The sequence below is a fragment of the Silurus meridionalis genome, chromosome 11 (assembly GCF_014805685.1).
Source record: "Silurus meridionalis isolate SWU-2019-XX chromosome 11, ASM1480568v1, whole genome shotgun sequence".
In the NCBI taxonomy this organism is placed as follows: domain Eukaryota; kingdom Metazoa; phylum Chordata; class Actinopteri; order Siluriformes; family Siluridae; genus Silurus; species Silurus meridionalis.
In genome coordinates this window covers 3,755,256-3,772,700 of record NC_060894.1, presented here as the reverse complement: position 1 = coordinate 3,772,700, position 17,445 = coordinate 3,755,256, and the positions used below count along the sequence as shown (strand labels likewise).

General features: G+C 41.3%; 1 protein-coding gene across 1 annotated transcript; it reads right to left on the bottom strand.

Moving 5' to 3' along the window:
* Positions 1-16,913, bottom strand: dhx29 (DEAH (Asp-Glu-Ala-His) box polypeptide 29). Its single transcript, XM_046861890.1, has 28 exons — positions 16,647-16,913; positions 15,837-15,919; positions 15,557-15,670; positions 15,307-15,436; positions 15,015-15,160; positions 13,790-13,927; positions 13,107-13,233; positions 12,813-12,974; positions 12,549-12,720; positions 12,324-12,444; positions 11,910-12,238; positions 11,406-11,679; positions 10,678-10,821; positions 10,173-10,349; positions 9,922-10,062; positions 9,499-9,643; positions 8,587-8,707; positions 8,177-8,261; positions 7,991-8,079; positions 7,604-7,732; positions 6,502-6,577; positions 5,932-6,156; positions 4,686-4,822; positions 4,387-4,477; positions 3,686-3,958; positions 1,347-1,478; positions 933-1,029; positions 1-329 (listed from the first exon to the last, which is right to left on the bottom strand). The coding sequence occupies exons 1-28, from the start codon at positions 16,792-16,794 to the stop codon at positions 271-273; spliced, it is 4,065 nt and encodes a 1,354-aa protein (XP_046717846.1). The 5' UTR covers positions 16,795-16,913; the 3' UTR covers positions 1-270.
* Between the last annotated feature and the right edge of the window lie 532 nt (positions 16,914-17,445).

Below are 17,445 nucleotides of genomic sequence, written 5' to 3'. Positions count from 1 at the left end.
TTTTGTGTTAAAATACAGTTTATTTTCTATTCGGTTATATTTATACAACACTAGAAAATTTCCTTTCCAATCACTAGCTTCATGCTAATCCTCTTAGCACAGAGTTTAGCACCTTCACACTCGATCCTGATGTAAATGTTTTAAGTATCCATGCTGTTTTTATATACACACTGCTCATACACACACACACACAGCAGCTGAAGAGCTGAAGTAGTCTTTAGAGCTTTTTTTGGATTTAGTCCACTTTCTCAAGTCCTCAGGATGGACTGTTCAGCGTAGAAGTTTCTCAGATTTAATCAACTCCAGAATGATCTGTATGGTCTTCTCATCTGAAAAAAGAGCACAAAAATCTGTGAGGTGAAATTTTGACTTGTAAACTGTGCATGATTAAATACTATATTCATTCATTTCAATTAATAATACAACCTATTTATTTACTCCTTCCTGCAGGTGGAGCTGGACATAATCAAACCCTTTCTATATGGGGTAGAGACATCTGACTGTGTTTCAACTGCATTTGTATAGCTCTTTTAACAACAGACATTGTCCCAGATTAGTGAGAATGGACATTGGCCAAAATCGGTACAAATGGAAATTGTCCCAAACCAGTACGAATGGACATCGTCCCAGATTAGTAAGAATTGACAATGTCCCAAACCAGTAAGAAAGGACATTGTCCCAAACCAGTGAGAATAGACATGTCCCAAATCAGTAAGAATAGATATCGTCCCAGATTAGTGAGAATGGACACTGTCCCAAACCAGTAAGAATGGATATGGTCTGAGATTAGTTAGAATGGACATTGCTAATTGATTTACAATTATGTTCTGGTGAAAATGTATGCGAGCCTAAACATCACCACATGCCAACTCCGAGTTTCCAGTCTGAATAAAACCTAAACCTGGGATTATTTAAAATCAGGTGTGACGTACCTTCCAGACTGAGTTTAGGATTTGTTAGCTTTCTCTCCAACAGCGAGTCGAGGAGCCCACGCAGGTGTTTGAAGATCACACCGATTCGGACCGGGGCCTTGAGGGAAAGAGTAACAACAATTTTACTTTTTTAGATATCTATTATCTATATTTGAGTGTCATATAAAAAGAATGGGCTTCCCCTATCAAGTTTGCTTCCTCTTACAATAAAATTAAAATACGGAGAAAATGTAAGAGACATGAAGCCAGAACAAATTAAATGCAGGTAAAAAAAACACCCTTTCCCTCATACAGGATGATAGAATGAGCTCTGAAACTAGAAATAATCTTAACAAATAGGACGAGCATTGTAACGGTGAGACAGCACCCCCTAGTGACTTGCATACAACTGAAGACACAGTGATGGGGACAAACCTGGAAGTGAATCCATCCATCCACTGAGACGAGTCTTTCCCTGTGCTGAACGTCGATGTCACCCCCAAACAGCAGGAGAGGGAACGGAGACGTGAGGGTCGTATCACGCAAATACACCTTCGAGTATTTCACCTTGTGTGTCACAAAGCACAACATTAGTTTGTACATAATCAGCGTTGGAAAAGTGAATAAGTGTGTGTGTGTATATATAACACTGTATATTAGGGTTCTCCATAACTGAGGCGTTGCGATTCGCATATCCAACGATATGATACGTTAAAAGATACATATGAAGCGATACGATTCACCGCTGTTGCGATCCGGAGTGATCCGTTTTTGATTTGATTTAACACGATGCGATTTAATGGAAGAAATATGATGCATCAGAATGGTACACTTTTATTTCTTTAGTACAATCAGACAGCGAATCACGAATTTACTTAAGCGCCTTCTGACCTCTAACAGGTCTTTGTAGTGTGACAGAAAAAAGATGTAATAAAACCAGATGTTCTTTTCCTGTTGTGTCTGCAGGAAGATGCAGCTCTACCTCTGCCATGTTAATCTGTATTCTATGTGACTCAGGACACGCTGTTGCGATACGCCATGGTTAAGTATCAGCGGTGGTGCTGAGAGAACGCGCTCGAGAAACAGTTTCACAAGGAGGAATCGATTAAATAGTCTTCACAACTTATTGGTCACTTATTGTGACTTTGAGAGCATTCTGAGCAGCTGCATCACTGCCTGGTTTGGGAATTGCACCGTCTCGGATCGCAAGACCCTACAGAGGATAGTGAGGACAGCTGAGAAGATCATCGGAGTCTCTCTCCCCTCTATCATGGACATTTACACCACACGCTGCATCCGCAAAGCACACAGCATTGTGGACGATCACACACACCCGTCACACGCATACTTCACCCTCCTACCATCAGGAAAACGGTTCCGAAGCATTCGGGCCGTCACAACAAGACTGTGTAACAGTTTCTTCCCACAAGCCATCAGGCTTCTCAACACACAGAACTGAACAGAACTCACACACACTCACACACACTCACTTACACACGCACACACACACACACGCTCACTGTGTGTTACTGTTACTGAACTGAACTGTACAACCTGGACTAAACACATTCATCACTCATCTCGATCCACTCCATCACCATTTATATATTTATTATTATTTATACTATATTCAGTACAATGTTTATATTCAGTACAATGTTTACATGCTGTTTTTGCACCTTTTATACTACAGTATAATGTTTACATGCTGTCTTTGCACCTCCTTGCTGCTGTTTTTTGCACTACATTGCTCTTTCTGTTTGTATTTTCTCCTGGGTATAGTTTTTACATTCACCTCACACAGTACTGTATATGTAAGTATACAGTAGGTTTACTAGTCGGCGCTATACTTGGTTTTTGTCTTTTGTCTTGTCTTGTGTTGTCTGTCTGCACTCTGTCTGTCTGTACTGTTCTTTTGTTTGCACTGTTTGCACCAGGCTGCACTCGATGCACTTTATGTTGTTTTGTTGTTTTTGTGTAGCACCAGGGTTCCGGAGGAACGTTGTTTCGTTTTTACTGTGTACTGTGTACCACTGTGTATAGTAAAAATGACAATAAAAGCCACTTGACTTGACTTGACTTGACTTAATAAATCTATTCTCACTGTTTTGAGACATGTCTATTCTCACTGGTTTGGGACGATGTTGAGAATGGACATCGTCCCAAACCAGTAAGAATTGACAATGTCCATTCTCACTGGTTTGGGACATGTCCATTCTCACTGGTTTGGGACAATGTCCTTTCTTACTGGTTTGGGACAATGTCCTTTCTTACTGGTTTGGGACATTGTCCTTTCTTACTGGTTTGGGACAATGTCCTTTCTTACTGGTTTGGGACAATGTCCTGGTTTGGGACAATGTCCTTTCTTACTGGTTTGGGACAATGTCTATTCTCACTGGTTTGGGACAATGTCCTTTCTTACTGGTTTGGGACAATGTCTATTCTCACTGGTTTGGGACAATGTCTATTCTCACTGGTTTGGGACAATGTCTATTCTCACTGGTTTGGGACAATGTCTATTCGTCTAGTAATAAAAGTATAGAGCATCTACTAATAATTAGATAGAAATAGTTTGGAACTCCAACTGAAACTTATATACGTCGCCGGGCAAAAGTATTTAAAGCCTCTGCAAACTTTTTTTTTTTTGCAAATTTTTTTTAAACGTCAAATTAAATATGTAGAAATCGTAAGTAAGAAATGTGTATATTCGACTACGTGATTTAGATTTCTATATGGCTACTACTTATCGCTTGGTGTGATGCACGCTATCGTACCTTCTCCTGGTAGAGCAGCCAGCCGTGTCTCTGGAGGTTACGGTTAACGGAGGACGGATGGACCTGTGCCTTTCCCTGCGGCGTCTCCACAGTACAGGCTATGCGCTCCTCTGGGAGGATGGAGGGTACAGGCAGGATGCGCCCTACGTTATCATATACGCCCGCACTCAGAACCGCCACTACGACCGGGGCTTCCTGTTTGGAGTATAAAGGTTGAGAGGATCCACTCAGGCCGGTCTGCTGCACCATCCGGATGAGTTCCTTCTTCACACTCTGAGCACAAGGACATAGACATTTGTGATGTTTGAGAAGCTTCATTCTTTGGTATGTGGAATATAAATGATTAAAAAAAGGGACTCTCGTGAGGGAAAGACCTTTAAAAGCTGCTATACATTTGTGATATCAGGAACCAACTTGTTATATCATTATATATAGAGAGATTTTTACAAAAGCAATACATTATCAATACATAAACGCTGGAACTTCTGGCAAAAGAAAGAAAAGTGAGGATAAAAGGCTCAGGTTGTAATCCAGTGGTTTAGGCATTGGACTTTGGATCAGAAGATCAAAAGCTCAAGTAAAAGCTCAGAACTGCACACCCTGAGAGATGATTTATTCCTTATGCATCTATCAGGACACACATTGCATTATGAAGTGGCTGCAAACATCCAGAGTGTGTTTTTTGTTTGTTTGGTTTTTACCTCGATGGTGATGAGAGCGGTTCGGTTCAGGAAGTGTTTCCTGCAGTAGGACATTTCAGCACGCTGACCATCGCAACGTGCCTTTAGCCACCTATCAGGAAAGCAACCAATCACATCAAACACCGATCTACACTTAATGCTGTACTGGAGCTACAAGCGTAATGTAGCCTAGTCATTAAGGTCTATAAGAACAAGCGTACAATCTTCTGGTCTGAATCATGCAAAATAAAGATGTGGAGAATAATCCAGAAGGCAATACGTGCACAGACCCCTCCATGCTGCTGGATTTAAGAACTCACCCCTGGTAGGCGTTAAAGATGGTCAGGTGATCAGAGTTGGCTGTTGCTATAGCATCTCTGGCCAGGTTGGCCTCCTCCTTCCTGTTCATTGGAGTAGAGAATGGAGACTTCTCCGAAATGGCGGCTGCGATGGTAGCCTGCAGGTCCATGAAGAAAGATGTCATTTAGAGATTGGATTTCATACTTTCATACACAACACTATAGTTTCAATATGAGCTGGAAAGCTACAAAGACAGGAGGCTAAATTTAATTTTTACAAAGCAGAGTGGGCGGGGCTAGTGACCTCAAAAAGTGAAATCCCGCCAGTGATATTGACTATAGCTTAGGGGTCCCCACTTTTTTTTTTGTGTGAGGGCCACACATTTTTTTTCCCCTTTTAAAGGAATCGTCTGTAACAGAAAATGACACGGGTCGGAGTGACTACTGGTATTATTGTGGTGATTTTATTATGATTTTTAATGTATTTAATCAGGATCCTAATTCCAGATTAGTTTATTACTTTGTTCTGCACTGTACACACAAATAATCACTTTTCAAGAGATGCATCACCTATTAAAAGAACATTATTACGATCATAATACATTTTTTTTATATTCATTGCTATTTAAATTATAACATTTACTTATGAATATGGTTGGTGGGTGAATCAATCAAATAATTAGGCTTCTTCAATAACTAGAGGTCAACCGATTTTATCGATACTGATAGCTAGGTTGGAAGGTACTCGCGGATAACCGAATAATCCGTTAAATTTTATTTATATTTAATAAAAAATACAAACAAATAACACCGTGTAAATTAGTACTGTACTTATTTCCAAAAAAAAAAAAAAACAGTTCTAAATCATCAAAATGCGCTAAAAAAATCTTAACATCTTAATTAATAGATCTAACTATATAATTAATACATTATAAATAAATCGCTCTCCGTGCAGCGCGCAGTCTCGCATGCAAAAACAAACCGCACGTAATGTCGGTGATTCGCCTCTAGAGGCCGCTCTCGTAAAAACAGCAGACTGGAAAACGGGAAAACTATCAGTATGTATTTTTGCCGATAGACATTCGCTCCAGTGCAACTATCGCCATTGTTCAGAGGGCAGTTCCATAGTTTTAGGACCCCTGCTATAGATGGTGTAGAACGTAAGGTTGTGGGTTTCAATGGCCAGAAGCGATAAGTGTAGCGGTGTATTCTCTTAGTTTTTATATACAGACGTATATTTCACGTTTCCCTAAAACAGAAAACTTACAACCGGCTCCAGACAGCCCAGGATGGCACCAAAAATGAGCATCTTGCCGATCTTGGCGTTGACGGGCAGCGAGGCGAGGTGAAGTCCGAGCGGGGTAAGTTTGTAACTCTCCCTCTGACATGCCCCGATCTTTCGTAACATGCTCACAGCGTTACACACGGCCTGCTGGGGCGGCGCGTCCAGGGCTTGAGACAGGAAGTCCTCCGGTGAGCCGTACTCGCACTTCTAAACACACAAAAACACACAGTGGACCTTAACAGAGTTGAGAGACGAGTGAGTGTCGTTATAGATTGGGGGTGAAAATCAATTGGTGTAGAAAATAGCATCACGTAGGGTTTGTGTATAAAAAAAAACATTGGATTGTTGTTCACAATTTTCTCAGTTAATAGATTTGGTGAGTTTCTAATTTTTTGGCTTGTGTTTGCATCAAGGAAGCGCCGCCCTCAGGACTACACTGTTCCCACACCCTTTAAAAGCACCTCACAGGTCACATACATTTCAAGTCAGATGATCAAGTCATAAATCATAAACCCTGATAACGGATAGAAGAGTGTGATGAGAGTGTGTTACCATGATGTGAAGGCAGAGCTCCTCCAGTGGCACTCGGAGGATCTCCGGTTTGGAGTAATCGATAAAACCGTTAAACCTGCAAGAAAAAGAAAAACACTGCAGCTTCACTGATTATATATTATATTTGATCTGATTTATTTAACTGAGCAGGTGAGGGTTAAGGGCCTTGAGCATACCCCCCTGTCCTCTACATCTGCCTCTTTCAAACCAACTACCTGCATGTCTTCCCTCACCACATCCATGAACCTCCTCCTTGTTCTTCCTCTTTTCCTCCTTCCTGGTGGCTCCATCCTCAGGATTCTCCTACTGATATACCCCATGTCCCTCCTCTGCACATGTCCAAACCATCTCAATCTCCCCTCCCTCGCTTTGTCTCCAAAACATCCTACATGCGCTGTCCCTCTAATAAACTCATTTCTAATCCTGTCCATCATTGTCACTCCCAACGAAAACCTCAACATCTTCAGCTCTGCTACCTCCAGCTCCACCTCCTGTCTTTTACTCAATGCCACTGTCTCTAATCCATACAACATCTCAGGTCTCACCACAGTCCTATAAACCTTCCCTTTCACTCTCACAGATACTCTTCTTTTACAAATCACTCCTGATATCACTCTTTTCCACCCACTCCACCCTGCCTGCACTCTTTTCTTCACTCCTCTAACACACTCTCCATTACTTTGCACTGTTACCCCAGGTACCTGAACTCCTCCACCTTCTCCACCTCTTCTCCCTGCAACCGCACCACTCCACTGCCCATATATATATATATATATATATATATATATATATATATATATATATATATATATATATATATATATATATATATATTTTTTTTAATTATTATGTATATTTATGACCCTAAACCAAATTAAATGATTCATAGTTTAATTCAATTAAATTATGACCAGTTTGAAATTCCAATTAGTGTGTTTTAAGAAGAACAATGTTGTAGACGATCCTGATGTGTGCTGATTCAATGTATTTCGTCTACACATGCTAATCTCTCACATCCACACACACACACCTGGTATTACACACACACACACACACACACACACACACACACACACACACACACACACACACACACACACACCTGGTATTAGTGTACAGGCGGAAGCAGAAGCCGTTTCGGACGCGTCCCGCTCGGCCCTGCCTCTGAACAGCGCTCGCTTTACTCACAAACGTTTCCACCAGAGAGCTCATCTGACTGCCTTCATGATACCTGCACACACAAACACACAATATTTAACACAAAAAGCCCATTTCTGATTCTGATTCATCTTTTACCTTCAATTAAATGAAAATCTGCTTTGAATGCAGTCTCATCCTTTCCATCATCACCACCCACATCCTCCCTTAAAGCACCTAAAGAAACAAAATCTATCTTTTCCCGGCTGATTTCTAATCTCATCGTGTATCTGTTCAGCACGAGCAATAATTCCACACATTCTTTGAGTGTGGCAAAAACGTGCAGCCTTGCCGATTTTCTTTTGTTTTCCCCGTGTCGATGACAAACACCACGTCTGGGATGGTGACTCCGGTTTCGGCGATGTTTGTAGACAGAACAATCTGAAACACACACACACACACACACACACACCACATGTAAACACAAAACCCAAAACCATACACTGACCCCATACCCTTATCTGAGGGAATGTAATACCTTTCTGGTTCCAGCAGGGGGCACTGTAAATGCTGCAGCCTGCTCCTGAGACGAGAGCGTAGAGTGCAGCGCTACGAGTTTATACCTACAACACAATATCATTCATTTACAACTCCATAACTGAAAATAAAATATATAATATAGACTCATCCATCCATCCATCCATCCATCCATCTATTTTTATTTATTAATACCCCTAAGTAATCGATCACATAGTTTGTTTGCTGTAACACATTTTTTATTAAAAATCAGGATAATGGTTGGGGACCCGTTTTATTGTCAATTATACCACAGTGCTGACAAACTCTCAATCCTGACTGGTCTAAAGATGTTTATAGGTTTTCGATCACAGCAGGTCAGACAGTAGGATTTGCAGTAATTAATGAACGCAGCACAGTGTGAAGCATCACCTTTTCTTACTGCTGAACCTCTTGTCAGTGGTGAGAAGGTCATAGAGCTGCTGAATGTGTGCCAGTCCAGGCAGGAAGAGCAACACGGCGCCATCGATCGCAGCAAACTGGGGAGAATTATCTAAATAAAAAAAAAAAAATAAAAAAACATAACCACAAATATCCTCATAACATTTCTGCATGCTAGTAATGTGGTTCCTATTAAGATTTTAAAGTAACACAGTCCACAGTAGGGTTGCAAAATTCTGGGAATTTTCAGAAACTTTCCATTTGAATTAACAGGAATATATGGGAATTAACAGAAATAAACTGGGAATTTACAACATTGCGAGTCAGCACACATCAGGGAACTTAAATGTAATTGAAAGAAAAAAAATCTTGCAGGATAATTTTGGATTAAACAACCAGATCAATCACAAGCACACTTACTGAAGGGCAACTGAGACCACGCCCCCTACAGGCACTGTGCATTCATAACATAACACACTTCATTTTTTGAATCCTGCACACAAAATAATGTGTAATAATTACATCGATATTACATTTGTTTAAGTATAAAATAGTTTCTTTGGCTGTGTGTAAGTGATTGTGCAACTAAATATTAACAATTAAATCAAAGTAAAAAAATGGCATTTTATAAATGTATTAGTTTGCATGCATTTAAGTTTATGACCAAACAAAATGCTTGCTTGTATATAATACAGTTAAAATAAATGTCTAATTAATTCCCTTATATTCATGTAAATTCCCATAAATTCCTAAAAATTCCTGGAAAGTTTCCAACTTGGAATATTTAAGAAATTCCCAAATATTTAAGAAGTTCCCAAAGCCCCAAATTTTGCTGAACATTTTCCACCCCTCTGCAACCCATAGTCCAAAAGGTGTGCAGATATTCGCATGGGTGAGGGTTACCCAGGTATTGGAGCAGCTCCAGGATGAGCTCCATGTTGATCTTGTTGGGGTTCATGTGCTGCAGAGCGTGACGTGTTCGCCCGCTGAAGTGGTCCAGCTCCGGTCCCAGATCCCAGCACGCCCCGGGGTCCCGCACGACCGTCTCCTGATGACATCATACGCAAACATGCTTTGATTAACGTGTTTAAATCACATTTAAGTGGCACGTGATGTGAAAAGTGCGTGTTCAGGACGATTTACTATTTAATGCTAATTTATATTTCCCGTGTTTAGTTAATTCGGGTATCGACTTCTTTCCGAAGATCGATTAATCAATCAATCCACAATTTACACACACACACACACACACACACACACACACACACACACGCGTATGTATAAATATTAGGAATGGTAAAAATTGTGGAAGCTGTATGCACACACCTGATACTGCACAGCTCTTCCTCCTTTCTGCGTTACAGAGACACTGATCTCCTCCTCTTCCTCCACAAACCTCTGACTGTATTCAGAGTCCTGGTCTAACACATAACCTGTCACCTCCACAATGTCCTCCAGGTGGAACACCTAACACAAGAATGAGCAAACACACATCAGGTTTTAGAGATTGCTCTACTCTCAAATCAGCGAAAGCAGTTAATTAGCAGAGGGGACGTGGAACAGGAAGTCGGACTCACCTCTACAGGAAAAGTTTTGCCGGGAATGGTGACGACGGGACATCGGTTAAAGTAATGCGCGAACTTGTCGCAGTCCACCGTGGCGCTCATGAGGACGAGGCGCAGGTTGGACCGCTTGTGAACCACGTCCTTTAGGATGGTGAGGAGAAAATCCGACTGCACGCTGCGCTCGTGGACCTGCACACAGTGAACCAACATAATAAACTACTGGACACTTTATGTACTTTATACACTACATGGACCTCAAACTAGAACATTTGTGAACAATCCATTCTACATTTAATCCCCATTCACATTCACTGTTATAACAACCTCCACTCTGAGGCGTCCTGAGAGTCACATAGAATACAGATTAACATGGCAGAGGTAGAGCTGTAACTTCCTGCAGACACTACAGGAATAAGAACGTCTGGTTTTATTTCATCTTTTTTCTTTTGCACTACAAAGGCGTGTTTGTGAAAGGGCCGCGCGTTAGAAGTCAGAAGACACGTAAGTATGCGTTCACCTCGTCCACAATGATGTGTGTTATGGAGGACAGAAGAGCGTCTTCTTGTAGTTTTCTCAACAGGATGCCGGTGGTGCAGTAGAGGAGGCGCGTGGATGCACTAGAGCGGTTCTCCATCCGAATCTGATATCCACACAGAGAGTTCTGCACACACACACACACACACACACACACACACACACACACACACACACACACACACACACACACACACACACACACACACACAATGTTTTGGCATTACATCTACAAAGGGAAATGGGGAAACTGATATGACTGATGTGATTATCAGAACTGGTGGTGTCTATGGTTACTTTTGATTCCTATGAAAAGCTTCTCAACATGATGCGGAACAATGTTACGGCCCAATGGTCATGTTTCGCTTCTAAAAAGTCTAAGTTTTATATCTCAATCATCAATTTCCAGCAATATTTAAAATTATATTCCTTTAAAAAAATCCAGCATAGAAATTATGAAGACATTCATGCAAAAGATGAACGTTCCAGAATGCAATGCAGCTATTTGGCTCGACTAGTTAGCGCTGTAGGAGTCGAGAAGCCACAACGTTCTCCACAATGTTCTCAGCAACATTCTTCGCAAATTTCTCCACAACCTTCTTTACAACGTTCTCTATAACATTCTCTACAACGTTTCCCACAATGTTCTCCACAAATTTAGAGACAACTAATAAAACTAAGAAGTGGTTCTGATTTAGATTTCTTTCTCACCTTGCCCCCCGGTTGGTCTTCACTCCCGAGCTCCTGGTTCACTCTGCTTGCAAGACTCATGGCTGAGATCCTCCTCGGCTGAGTGACCACCACGTTACACTGTCCCGTACTCTCCTCTTTTCCCAAAGCCTCCTCCAGGATGAACTGTGGGATTTGGGTGCTCTTTCCGCTGCCCGTCTCTCCCGCAATGACCACCACACGGTGGCGCTGTAAAGCATCGAGCACCCGTACGCGATGCTGAAACACAGGGAGGCGCTGGCGCTCAGGTAACAACCTGTCGGAACGCACAGACCGCGATTGTTGGAACTGTTGACCTTTTAGCAAAAATCCAATACTGCTTTTTTAATTTTTTTTTTAATTTAAATAATAAAGTTCAGTACTATTTTACATGGCGTGTTATGTATGCAAAAGCAACCACCACCATGCTTTACTGTGTGCATGGTCCTCTGAGGTAGCCGGAGTATAAACTATAAATCAGATGTGAAAAATATTTTTACTATTAACCTGTGTGCCATCTCTGAGCCACGGAGCTGCAAAAAGAGCGAGCGAGACTTCTCTTCCACCTCTTTCTCTTTCTTCGTCTCTACTTTCTCTTCATCTTCCATGTCCGCCAGGGCTTCCCAAGAGTCCTCGGTGCAGCCGGAGTTGCTCGGACCTACAGGGCCAGGCTCGGGCCGGGGCTCCTGCTGTTTGACGCGAGCGAGAAGACGGGAGATAAACTGATCGCGTGGTTTGTTAATGGCAGAACGCGTGAGCTCCTCCCGCTGCTGCTCTCCGTCACGCCACTCCAACCAGACGTCCCGGTAGGGAGGAGGGAGCAGCTGATGGACCGACTGAGACACAGACAAAGAGAACAGGATATGGATTTCTCGCTCGGCCAAACATCCGTTGTTATATTTAAGAAATAAATCTACACACCTGTCCTTTCACCAGGTTATACAAAGCGAGTGTGGCTCCAAGATGCTGCGCCTGCATGCCGTCCTCCGTCAGGATGGTGGGACAAACCTCCAGCACATCATCGGGCCTCTGAATACGCACCCTGACACACATACACAAATCAAAATCGTCTTTCTGTGGATTGTGTTTGATTTTTTTTTCACTTTCAGGTGTATGGAATTAATAAATCACTCAAATTCAACTCACTTGCACTTCCAGTGTCTCCCAACTGGAACTTTCTGGAAGGACGGCGCCGGGCTTTTGGGCAGGTTCTTCCTGCACCAGTCGATCAGGAACTGCTTGGGCGACTTTCCCGTCCAGCTGCGCCCCATGTAATCGAAATCACGGATGTCCTTCGGCTCCTTCGTCGTTTTTTCAGCTGATACAGAGATCATGGAGTTTTAAGTTGAAAATAAATAAATAAATAATTACATTATTATGAATGTTTCATGGTTCAGATCGAATGCTTACGTTTCTCCTTCTCTGGAGGCGTCTGATTGGCTTGTTCGAACAGCTTGAAGTTGAGCTCCTCGTTCCCAGCTGCTACAGGAGGAGGTTTTTTGTCTACTTTAGGAGCCTCGGTCACTTTGATCGCCGGGTTAAACATTGGGTGAGACTCCAATGGCTTCATCTCTGAAAACGACAGCGATATTTTAATCGGCAATGGCGATTCGGTGGGGAAACCTGCCACAAAAGTGTCTGACATATGGCAATGATGATGTATTTGATATATTTCTCTATATTTTTATTTATGAATGATGAAACCTTGCTGGATGACCCGGATGCGGTCCTGTGCACTGCGCTGTCCTGCTTTGTCTCTTTTGGCTTTAGCGTCTGAGGCCATCTCCTTCGCATCGTACAGCTGTGCTGTTAGAGTCAGATAACGCTCATTCTGGAGACAAATGTTTCAAATATGTATAATCAATAATACAGTATATACACACATGTATATATTTTTCATTTTATATATATGTATGTGGACACCTGACTTCTTCAGCCATATGTGGCTTTTCCCCAAATTGTATATGACGTCTTTGAATGTTTGAATATTAAATATCCCTTTACGTCACTGCACTAGGAGACCCAAATCTGTCCCAGCATGACAAATGTCCCTGCGCACAAAACCAGATCTATGAAGATATGCTTTACATGGGTTGGAGTGAAAGATCTCCTGCTATAAAGCGCTGAGCCACAGCCCTACTAAACACCTTTGGGACGAATGTGAACACTGACTGCATCCTGGACCTCCTCATCCTCACCTCCATCAGCACTTGAGTTTACTAACAAACTTGTGGCTGAATGAATCTCCAAAAGAACAAACATCTTCCCAGGAGAGCGGAGGTTCTTCTAACAGCAAATGGGGACTAAACATAAAATGGGCTGTTCAAAAAGAAGTACATACTGGTCAGGTGTCCACAAAATTCAATTTTATATATATATAGACTAACAGGATCGAATTTTTTGTCAGTCTCTGGGGTTTGAGATCTATCTTCATTCCTCTCCTCTTCTTCTCCGCTGCTCTCCTCCAGATCCTGTTCTGCGTATCTTAGAATCCATTCCTTTACACTCCCTCCATCATCTTTCACCTGCAATAGTCCAGGTCACAGTTTGCTTCAGATATTATAATGATAATGATGATAATGATAATAATAATAATAATAATAAGTAGTAGTATTAGTAGTATTCCTGAATAAGCAAAATCTTTAAAACTAAATTAATTTTCACATTCTTGATATTAATATTCTTAATACTAAATAGAATTTGTATTTCTTTTAGATCAATATATATATTTTATACAATTAACTATATGTTTATTTTCAAATCTTTTTAAATCTTGGCCTTATATTTAGATTTAAATATTAGTTTCACTAGACCATGAATTCAATTCTAACCTTTTTTTAATCCTAATCATTTGATTGGGGTTTAGATTTAAATTTTATTTTTTGTCAATTCAACTTCCGTTGTTTGTGTTTGGATCAGAATTCAGATCATGATTTAAATGAGTTTTTTAATGAGGATCAGTATTTACATTTGACTCTTTCAGCATGCGGCTCAATGTTTATACTCGAATCTGTTCAGAATTGACCCTAAATTTAAATGTACATATCTTTGCCTTTTATTATGATTTAAATGTGATTTTTATTTTTTGCTTTTGGATCATTATTTAGATTTGAAACTATTGATTATTTACATTAAAACTTTTTTTTTTTACTTAAACTGTAACCTTTTTGTGTTTGAATCTGGATTTAAATTATTTTTTTTAAATCTGGATAGCTTTTTTTTTTCTTTTTTTCCTGAAACTGGAATTAAAATGAATTTTTTATTCAAAATTTTAAAACTTTTTTTTTTTTTTTAAATAAAACATTTATAAATCGGGATTTAGAATTTAGGTTTTTATTTTGTTTTTGTTTTTGTTTTTTATCTGGATTTTGATTAGAACTTTTCTGTGTGAAAAAGTGCCTTAATGTTTATACTTCATTATATCTGGTTCAAATTTGCCCCTAGATTTTTTATATCGTTGTATATTTGAAATTTTGGATTTCAGGTGGAATGGTTTTATGTTTGGATCTGGATATACACAGATCACTAAAATCCTGATCATAGTGATCCATCCTGCAGTAGATCAGTGACTAGGGTGAGGGGTATTTGGGGTTCTGGATGTAGGTGTAGAACCTTTGCTCGTTGCTGTTCCTCAGGTTTGGGGGTCTTGGTTTGAGGCACCGCTCTGCTTTTCTCTTGTTGCCGGTCCTGAAACTTGGCTCTGTTCTTGCAGTTCTCCTGTTCACGTAAACTCTGGCTGAATCCTTCTGGCAGCTCGTCTTTCAGCAGAACAATGAAGAAAAATGTCCTCTAAGAACTTATTCAGCTCGTGTGATTGTGTGGGACATTCATCAGAAGTACAGTTTCCTCTTAACCTGAGCACTCAACAGTGTGTGTGTATCAGTTGTTTTGTTGTGCACTTTACCATCTCTGAGATTGAGACACAGCCAGTCGAGTGCTGAGTGAAGATCTCCTCCGTACAACACGCTGCTCTTCATGGCCTCCTCGATGTGCTGCGTCTTAAAGTCAAACTTCTGCAGAGCCGTGTACAGATCCTACACACAGCCGAACAACACACATCACCATCACTACACACTCTCTCACACACACACACACACACACACACACACACACACACTCTCTCTCTCGCTCTCTCTCTCTCAGTGGTTGATCACCTGCAGCTTTTTAGTAGTGATTCTGCCTGATACAGGTCCCCTGTCCACATGCTCCTGTCTGTGATCATTAATCAGCCTGATGATTTTCTTTTCCAGCTCAGGATGAATGACGACCTTCAGACAAGAAACAGTCCAAAATTCAACACTGCATTACTCACTGAATATAATATAATAATATAAGAGAGAGAGAGAGAGAGAGAGAGAGAGAGAGAGAGAGAGAGAGAGAGAGAGAGAGAGAGAGAGAGAGAGAGAGAGAGAGAGAGATCAGGTTGTTCCTGACTTTGAGCACTGATTTTTCGGCAGCTCCGTTGTTTTCTCCCTGACAGACGGAGCTGCTGTTGGAGAGACTGTAGGTTTTTGGTGCTGAAAGGAAAAAGAACAGAAACTCTGTTAAGTCCTGCAAAGTGCACAGGGGTAGGGTACAGGGGTAGGGTACAGATATACTGCACAGGGGTAAGGGATAGGGTACTGGGGCAAGGGATAGGGTACAGGGGTAAGGGATAGGGTACAGGGATAGGGTACAGGGGTAGGGATAGGGTACAGGGATAGGGTACAAGGGTAGGGTACAGATATACTGCACAGGGGTAAGGGATAGGGTACAGGGGCAAGGGATAGGGTACAGGGATAGGGTACAGGGGTAAGGGATAGGGTACAGAGATAGGGTACAGGATAGGGTACAGGGGCAAGGGATAGGGGCAAGGGATAGGGTACAGGGGCAAGGGATAGGGTACAGGGGTAAGGGGTAAGGGATAGGGTACAGGGGCAAGGGGTAAGAGCAAGGGATAGGGTACAGGGGCACGGGATAGGGTACAGGGGTAAGGATAGGGTACAGGGGTAAGGGCAAGGGCAAGGGATAGGGTACAGGGATAGGGTACAGTGGTAAGGAATAGGGTACAGTGGTAAGGAATAGGGTACAGGGATAGGGTACAGTGGTAAGGGATAGGGTACAGTGGTAAGGGATAGGGTACAGGGATAGGGTACAGTGGTAAGGGATAGGGTACAGGGTGCAAAGGAAGGGTACAAAGATACTGCAAAGGGGTTGGGTACAGGAGAAGGGTACAGGAGTAGTGTATTAAGAACAGCATCAAACCTTTAGTTTTACTGCAGTGTGTTTTCTGAGGCTCTGGTTGAGGTTGTTGTGCTGGTGGTTTTTGAGGTTGTTGTTGTTTCTTTACTGTAGGGTCTAAAGCTCCTGTCCCTGAGTTGGCAGGCGCACATTTCTTCTTTTTGCCCCCCATGATGATTTCAAGCGCAGGACTCCGGAGTCACTGGTGGGCTGTAAGAATGAATTGTGGATGAGGATAGAACAAGCGCTTCGGGCTTCCACGCACGGCAATGAGCGGCGGTGTGAAGCCAGCTATTGTTTCTGTTTCAAAATAAAAGACTTCCAATACAATATCCAAAATGTGTGTAGATTATGTCATTGAGTGTTAAGTGTGAGAACAGAACTCCATCACACTGACACTGGAGATACCTTTTTTCGTCCCACAGTGGGGAAATTTCTATGTTACAGCAGCAAAGAAATATGCAAATATATATATATATAAAAAAATAGACATAGTTAAAGTATATACATTACAGTATATAAATACAAAAGAAAAAAAGACCTCCAATAAGTAGTTACACCTTCCAAGCATATACATGTGTAATATTGTACACCTTTAAATCAGTGTTATTGTACATTTTCAGTAACTGTTTTACTGGGAACAGCTCTGATTGTAAAGTCTAAATTTACACACATTTACATTTTCACCGATCATGAGTTATAGCTATTTTAGTGAAAGTGGTCCTGCCTATTTTGAACGTTGTGTATTATGAATAATACTAATACTAATACTAATACTAATAATAATAATAATAATAATAATAATAATAATAATAAAAAATCC

Excerpts from the sequence above, each read along its gene's own strand:
- dhx29 (XM_046861890.1), bottom strand. The coding sequence starts at position 16,794 with ATGGGGGGCAAAAAGAAGAAATGTGCGCCTGCCAACTCAGGGACAGGA. Across the intron at positions 13,234-13,789 it reads CTGACAAAAAATTCGATCCT|AATGAGCGTTATCTGACTCT; the intron begins GTTAGTCTATAT and ends ATTTGTCTCCAG. Across the intron at positions 8,080-8,176 it reads CCCCTGCTGGAACCAGAAAG|ATTGTTCTGTCTACAAACAT; the intron begins GTATTACATTCC and ends TGTGTGTTTCAG.